Source organism: Salmo salar, chromosome 05, assembly GCF_965601325.2.
Source record: "Salmo salar chromosome 05, fSalSal1, whole genome shotgun sequence".
Taxonomy (NCBI): Eukaryota; Metazoa; Chordata; class Actinopteri; order Salmoniformes; family Salmonidae; genus Salmo; species Salmo salar.
In genome coordinates, this window is record NC_138295.1 from 32,311,945 (window position 1) to 32,319,902 (window position 7,958).

Below are 7,958 nucleotides of genomic sequence, written 5' to 3' on the forward strand. Positions count from 1 at the left end.
TGAAGGACCAGTCAGTCTGACCAATGAGAACACTCAACTTAACACCAATTAATTGAGAGAAAAGAGACAACTACATTTGCATTTTAGTCATTTAACAGATGCTCTTATCCAGAGCGACTTCCAGATAGTGCATTCATTTTAAGATAGCTAGGTGGGTGAACCACATATCACAGGCATAGAAAGTACATTTTTACTCAATGTAGCTATCAGTAGATTCAGAGCTAGAAGAGGGGTGGGGTGGGGGTGTAAAGTGCAAGTGTTGGTTTAGTGTTTTAGATTTTTGTTATTTAAAACAATGGGGGGTGGTCGAGGTGAGGAGGAGGATTATTTAAGTTACTGTTTGAAGAGGTAGGGTTTCAGATGTTTTTTCGGAAGATGGGCAGGCTCTACTGTCCTAGCTTTAGGTGGAAGCTGAGGTGGCAGAACGGAGTGGCAGAACGGAGTGCTCAGTTTGGGGTGTAGGGTTTGAGCATAGCCTAAAGGTAGGGAGGGGCAGTTCCTCTTGCTGTTCCGTAGGAAAGCACCATGGTTTTGTGGTGGATGCAAGCTTCGACTTGAAGCCTGTGGAGTGTGTGGAAAAGCGGGGTGACATGAGAGAACTTGGGAAGGTTGAAAACCATGCGGGCTTCTACGTTCTGGATAAGTTGCAGGGGTTTGATTGCACAAGTGGTGAGCGCAGCCTCCAGCGAGTTGCAGAAGTCCAGACGGGAGAAGACAAGTGCCTTGATAAGGACCTGCGCTGCTTCCTGTGTGAGGTAGGGTTGTACTCTACGGATGTTGTAGAGCATGAACCTGCAGGAGCGGGTCACTGCTTTGATGTTTGCAGAGAACGACAGGGTGTTGTCCAGGGTCATGCCAAGGTTCTATATTTTGATGTTGCTCACCCTTTAGTTTTCTGATGAAATGCTTTCAATATTTGTAAATTAATTTCTACAATTTATAGTTGGTTTGAGGTTTTTAAGTCATTGACATTTGGAGCTATTTGAATGTTAACATCCCATCCCATGTACATTGTGCAATTTACAGATGGTCCCTAACTAGCCCCATATGGAAATCCAAAGTTAATCCAAATTTACCACAGGCATTATGATTGGGTCGGGTACAGCAGCACCCCGAATTGATGATTACTTGTGTGCTGCCAGCTGTGGGCATGTGGGCAGTATTGAACAGCTGTGGAGACTGCTGAGGGGAGAATGGCTCATAATAATGGGTGGAATGGAGTAAACGGAATGGTACAAAATTAATTTATGTTGTGATGCAGTAGTCACGACCACAATCTCACAAAACTCAGTTAAAGACTGACTTTATGACAAATTATCCTATTTTCAATTGGTAGTCAATTTTGACACTGAAGAATACGTTTTGGACTCATATCAATACCACACATGCTGTTTTCTAAATGAGAAGTTGGTTTTTAGGGGTGGTTGCTGTTTAAAGAGAAAGAATTTGCTAGTTAAGATGAGCTATTTTTACTTCGCTGTCCTTACCACGTGCGTGATGTTACCAAATCATTATTTAGAATTAAAGCCAAGCTGACATTTGACATTAACTCACCGCCTGTCAGAGAGCATGGGAGCAATTATATATCTCCTGATTCTGGGTCAGTAAATGTTCAGCTTTTTATTTGACCAACATATCATCACTGAGTCTGTTTAAAAGCTATATATTATATGTATGTGTGCAGTTCAACCTTTCTTTTATGTCTTCATTTAGCGCTTCTCAAGGACTATGGTCATGGAGAGCCACAGGAAGGTGGGGCTGAAGCTAAGGGGATTTTTTGTTATGAAATTTGTGATGATGATAAAGACTGAATGTGAAGGTTTTAGACTTCATTTTTGTAAATGATTGTATTGTTAGGTTGATCAGTAATATTCACCTATATCAGCAATTTATACATAGTTCATTTGTTCATTCTCCAGCATTAACCAGACCTTGCTCAAGAACATTAAAACCATTCACTTTAAGGGGGGTCTTTAATCAGAAAAATATGTATTTATTGTGACTTAAATGTGATCTGTCATAACTTCAAACATTGTTTTCTCTGATGTATAGAGCTTTGAACTAATACTCTTATGGCTACCTTGAGTTTGAGAGTGAATCGTATGTAAGCAGGACTAGCCAAAACCAGTGCTTTTAAAAGGACATGTAACGACATTACACGTGTCATAACATTCTTTTGTATATGCGGTGTCATTTAGATATCGACGAGTGTAGTAACAACTCACTCATCTGTGGGGACAATTCAGCTTGCTTCAACACTATCATGTGCTTTCACCCATGGAATTAGCTGTTAGGAGGTCAAAGGTTGAGGGGGTGGGATGACCTGAAATATTCTAATTTTACAAAATGTTATGCTGTTTTCAAATGAAACACAATACCTTGCTCCTGTTAAAGCTTTTAGAATTTATGTATTTTTTAGGTATTGCTGTGTATGTTTTTCTGGGTTTATTGACTTCTGGTGCCACTCAACAATGCTTGGGTAAGAATTCTGTCTTTAGTATCATCCTTATAATCAGACTCTCACCCTCATCTCTCCATCTCCACTTCATCCTCACCACACGCTTTCTCTTTCAGACATAGACGAGTGTGTTGAATCCCCAGATATTTGTGGGAATTGGGGAACCTGTCGTAATACGGGTTGTAGCTACATGTGCTTGTGTCCCAATGGATTTAGGAACTCTGGTGACAGACAAACTTCGTGTGTAGGTGAGAGAAACACAATTCTTCTTGAGTCTTCTGACTTTCCCATCCAATGCTGTCTTATTTTGACTGACCCAAGATATTCTGTTTCAAATTGTATTTACACCATGTGTAACAGGCTTCACTGTGCCTGCTTTACTGTCCCTGGCTCAAACTAATTATCCTCTGATTAATAAACACACATAACTGTCTGCTTGACAACACACACGCTTTCTCTTTCAGAGAAAGACAAGTGTGTTGAGTCCCCAGATATTTGTGGGAAATGGGGAACCTGTCTTAATCAGGTGGGTAGTTACATGTGCCAGTGTCCCAATGGATTTAGGAACTCTGGTGACAGACAAACTTCTTGTGTAGGTGAGAGAAACATAATTCTTCTTGAGTCTTCTGACTGTCCCATCCAATGCTGTCTTATTTTGACTGACCCAAAATATTCTCTTTCAAACTTTATTTACTCTTTGTGTAACAGGCTTCACTGTGCCTGCTTTACTGTCCCTGGCTCAAACTAATTATCCTCTGATTAACAAACACACATAACTGTCTGCTTGACAAAACACTAGCCAGCTGCACCACCGAAAAGGTACCATTTTGGTGATGCAGTGTGAAACATTTTAAACTCTCTTACACTTGGACTCATCAACATTATTTAGATATCAACGAGTGTATAGACATTCTCCCCGTCTGTGGGGACAATTGAACATGCGTCAACACCACAGGCTGTTTAATACTGTGTCTTCCTGGGTTTAGATTAGAGCCTGAGAATATCACTGGTAAAATGTTTGTGTGTGACGTCCTTTCCTTGTCATCCCACACTTTCATCCTCTCTCCCTTAATTCTCTCTTCCTCTTTCAGACATTGACGAGTGTAATACAGACGGAGTATGTGGAAAGAGGGGCATCTGTCAAAACCTGATTGGCAGTTACTGGTGCGAGTGTCCTGCTGGATTTACTAACTTTGGCAAAAACCAAAATAAGTGTGTAGGTGAGAGACAAGCAGCATTCCACCTGTCGTCCATGATGTACTCCTTTATCATGCACAGGTCTGTACATAGTGTACTGTAGAAGGGTATTGAGATCATGTCTCCATGTTTTTACTTTAGAGCTTAATTGTGACCAGTACGAAACACAGCCTGGACAGGTAAAGCTTTACTTTAGAAATATGACATTATTAATTGAGTAAAGGGTATTTTTCCTTGATCTTGAAATGTTTTTATGCATTTTCCTCCCAGACTCTACCAGGCTTTGACAGTTTCTTGTCTCTGTTGAGAAACAACTGTTTGGTGTTGAACAACTCTACGTTGTCTGGACCTACAAGACCGCTGCCAACTGGAGATGTGCTTTTGACAGTAAGTCACCACACAGAAACACACATGCAAACGCACACACACACACGTACAAAACCCTTATGTCTCTCTTCTCTAGTTACTGGTTAATACCACTGATGTTCTTCAACTGGACCTCCAGTCCAATGGTCACCGTAGTAGCAGTGAAGTGACTAAGTTACTGAAGACCATTGAAATCTCGATCAGACTGATCGCTCCACTGCTGACCGAGAACGTGACCAGGATAGAGACCAACCACACAGGTAACACACACACACACTGAGCACATATTTACAATGGGGCGGCAGGTAGCCTAGTGGTGAGAACGTTGGACCAGTAACCGGAAGGTTGCTGGATTGAATCCCCAAGCTGACAAGGTAAAAATCTGTCATTCTGCCCCTGAGCAAGGCAGTTAACCCATTGTTCCATGGGCGCCGAATATGTGGATGTCGATTTAAGGCAGCCGCCCACACCGCTCTGATTCAGAGGGGTTGGGTGAAATGCAGAAGACACAATTCAGTTGAATACATTCAGTTGGACAACAGACTAGGTATCCCCCTTTGCCATTTACTGACCACCTCGCAGGTACTGCAATCTGAGCACCATACTGATAATAAACGGAGCACTAACAAGCACATTAGATTGTGTCAATGTTAAAATATAAGTAATGCAATATTGTGTTCTTTCAGTAATGGTGTTTTCTGGTCTGTGTTGATTTTGTCAATATTTTTGAAAAACAGACGTTGAGATTCTGGTGAGGAGAGACAAGACCCCACCTAAAGGACCAGTCAGCCTGACCAATGAGAACACTCAACTTGACACCACCTGGGAGACGGTGATTGGAGATTACCAGAATTACCAAGGTAGCCGCAGTCCTACTGTACCAATCATCTGCTCCAAATATTATTAAAGGCATACATTGAGATATTGTGAGTTGTACATGTTTTCGTAGCAGGCCTTATGTTTTCTTGTGTTGTTTTTTATGTGCAGGGTTTGCGTTTGTCGTTCTGCTCAGCTATAAGAATCTGGATAGTCTGAAGGACAACACTTCTCGTCAGAACCTGCAGCTCATGTCCAGTGCTTTGACGGTGTCCGTTAGCAACTCCAACACAACAAACCTGCCCCAACTGATTAATCTCACCTTCAATCACCTGCAGGTAACACTTGTCTCTACTTAATAGTTTCTGACTGTCAGTAAAACATGTTTTTCATTGATATATTTTCCATTAAGTCAAATTCTTTCCTGAAATTACTGAGTCTAAATGGAATTGACCCCAACCCATATACACTGTATCCTAGTCCAGTGATGTTGACCCCACCTGTGTTTATTGGTCGGATGAGAATGGACCGGGGGTGTGGTCTGAGCTGGGTTGCACCTCAGTGATGTCAAACTCCACCCACACTGTGTGCTCCTGCAGCCATCTCAGCACATTCGCTCTGCTGAAGGGAATCCATCAGAAAAAGGTAATGAGAACACTAACCAGTTTTCCATCTAACCTTTTTATGCGAGTAAAGTACATGTCGGATGAAAAATGTCATGACAGGCCTGATGGAAACAGAAAATGTTTTGGAAAACTTTCTAAATGTCAAGAAAACAAAATAAGCTAGACAAGGTGGGATGTTTTTGTGTCGGTAAAAATAATTATGCAAGAAATGTCAGTGGAAACGCTTTTATGGCCAAATATTGATGTAATAACCATCATATTGAAGTAAACTTGGAGTCAAGCTATGACGGGTGTGGTCCTCCCACTACGACTTGTCGGGAAAGCATGCAGTTTATTAGGCAACAGATTTTACCGCAAGAGGGTATTTTTTTATCTGCACTATGTCATCAAGCACAGCCTTTTATCCGCAACAAGTCAATTTGATGAAACACATCTCGTGGGAAAATGTACATATTGTTTTAATGCAGATTTTAGAGTATTCCCATGTAAATCTGTCACCAAATCGATGGAAACCTACTGTAGCTAGTATAGCACATCTGAAGGGGGAGAAAATATATTCCCAGATATGTGTGTCAGAGACTTCCTTTGATTAATCTGAAAATGTTCATGTTTTAAAATAGTAAATGTGTTTGATGCATTTGTCACATTATTTAGGGGAGTTTGATGCTTGTTGAGTGCTTAAGTGCTGATGTTGTTTTGGAGGCTTAGCTGTGTGTTTGACATGTTCATACTGTCTAGTCGGTGTGTGTCTGATGCTTGTTATTCCTCGTTGGCAGGGAAGCGGGCAGCTGTCGTTGGTGATGTGGGTGGGTGTTTTTGTGGCACTGACCTGTGTGGTCCTGTCCCTGATCACAACCCTGTGGTGTCGCTTTGTCAGCCGCAAACGCCGTGGAGGAAACCGTCTGAAACAGGATGTACAACTCAATAGAAAATAAGACATGGATTTTAACTATTTGTGTTCTAAGAAAAGCTTTACTAAATATTTGTCCGTTTCTTCAAAAATAAAGCACGACATCATCCTGAAAGGACAATGAATTTGATCATTGCTCACCCAAAACATTGCTTTTTTTTGCCTCTCATTAGGCCGACAGAACTGCCCACATGGTGTAAAGACTTCCAAACTGACTTAAAGGCCCAATGCAGTCAAGAACATGATTTCCTGAGTTTTATGTATATTTAAACACTTTGAGGTTGGAATAAGACTGTGAAATTGTGGACATTATGATAATGCCCTTTTAGTGTAAGAGCTGTTTGAAATGTCAGCCTGTTTTGGTATGATGGAGTTTTGGCTTGCTGGTGACATCACCAGGCAGTAAATTAGTTAATAGACCAATAAGAAAGAGCGTTCCAAACATGGGCTGTATCATAAAAATTCCCCATCCCCCCAAAAATAAGCTTTTTGGTCTTAATTTAAGGTTAGGGTTAGGCATATGGTTAGTGTTAGGTTTCAAATCAGATTTTAATTAAGATGAGACGTTTTAGAAATAAGCGGGGCTTATGACTTTGTGGCTGTAGTAACTAGTGACGACAAGTGCACAGAGAGAGATAGCTTTGTCAGGAAGACTTCGCGTTTTGTGTCAGCCAGACTAGAGAATGTATGTCTGCCCTGAAATTTACTGTTGATCATCATGAAGGAACATAGTGTGAGTGATATTAATATCGTAAATCTAAAGTCTCCCACCATTTGATCATAGTTGCGTCTTAATTTTCCAACAGGCTGTTTATCACACAAATGCATTTGCCATCATTATCATGACTTTGATATCTCTCATTAGCTCTTGAAACTTCTCTCTTCATTGGTTAATCGACCTACCTTTTGAGCTAACATAAATTTAGATAATGTAGCCTTTCAATGTATTAGGATGCTTCGGCTATGGAGGGAGAATTCGTCAGGAAAATGATTGATTTCATGGACAAATAGTCCCACCACCACTTGAAGAAAAACCCAGAAACCCTCTTCATTTGTGTAATCACAAAGACACACTAACTGTTAAGCATTCAATCCCCTTCCCTGTCAATGCTGATAGAGCAAGTGAGAATGTGAAAGTTACGGGAAATGCTGCTGCAGTGACTTTTAAAATTTGCATAAAGGTCAGACATCTTCAAAAGAAATCAGAGCAGACATTTTGAAAAGGAGAGAAAAAGATAAGTAGCAGTGCTTCAGAGTGAAATATGGATTCTAAATCTACTTTTGGTAAGGCAGCTGGTTTATGTGGCCCTGTTGATGAGAGTCTATACTGTGCATGTTGGTGTTTTAGATCAATGTGTCCTCTTATGTCTGATCTTGGAGACAGACCCTCTACACTAGAGTCTAATTCAGGGATGGAACTCATGGACGTGGTCTAAGCAAAACTAGACAAATCAACCTGATGTGAATGGTCTTCTCATGCTACCCAGTCAGTTCCTCTTTGTTTTTGACTTAAAATATTTTTCCGTTGCTAGTTATGGGGAAATATTTTTACTTCCCTGCGCTAACCACATCCGTGAGGTCCCCA

The 7,958-nt window shown here is 40.9% G+C and overlaps 1 protein-coding gene across 3 annotated transcripts; it reads left to right on the plus strand.

The window, feature by feature from the left end:
* Positions 1–378: 378 nt before the first annotated feature.
* On the plus strand, positions 379–6,503 carry LOC106597035 (adhesion G protein-coupled receptor E1). 3 transcript variants are annotated; one of them, XM_045713534.2, is made up of 13 exons: positions 380–1,600; positions 1,714–1,752; positions 2,420–2,479; positions 2,575–2,706; positions 2,923–3,054; positions 3,550–3,678; positions 3,797–3,834; positions 3,926–4,042; positions 4,119–4,281; positions 4,759–4,881; positions 5,009–5,175; positions 5,318–5,482; positions 6,240–6,503. In XM_045713534.2, exons 1-13 carry the CDS (start codon positions 1,570–1,572, stop codon positions 6,396–6,398), a joined length of 1,455 nt encoding a protein of 484 aa, XP_045569490.2. In that variant the 5' UTR covers positions 380–1,569; the 3' UTR covers positions 6,399–6,503. The 3 variants fall into 3 exon arrangements, with proteins under 3 accessions (XP_082831271.1, XP_045569490.2, XP_082831270.1); XM_082975145.1 differs by lacking the exon at positions 1,714–1,752 and having other exon boundaries at positions 379–1,600; XM_082975144.1 differs by lacking the exons at positions 380–1,600; positions 1,714–1,752 and having other exon boundaries at positions 1,791–2,479.
* The last annotated feature ends 1,455 nt before the right edge of the window (positions 6,504–7,958 follow it).

Coding starts and splice junctions, on each gene's coding strand:
- LOC106597035 (XM_082975144.1), top strand. CDS start 2,347: ATGTTATGCTGTTTTCAAATGAAACACAATACCTTGCTCCTGTTAAAG. Junction 2,707..2,922: donor CAGACAAACTTCGTGTGTAG/GTGAGAGAAACA, acceptor TTTCTCTTTCAG/AGAAAGACAAGTGTGTTGAG. Junction 4,282..4,758: donor GATAGAGACCAACCACACAG/GTAACACACACA, acceptor TTTGAAAAACAG/ACGTTGAGATTCTGGTGAGG.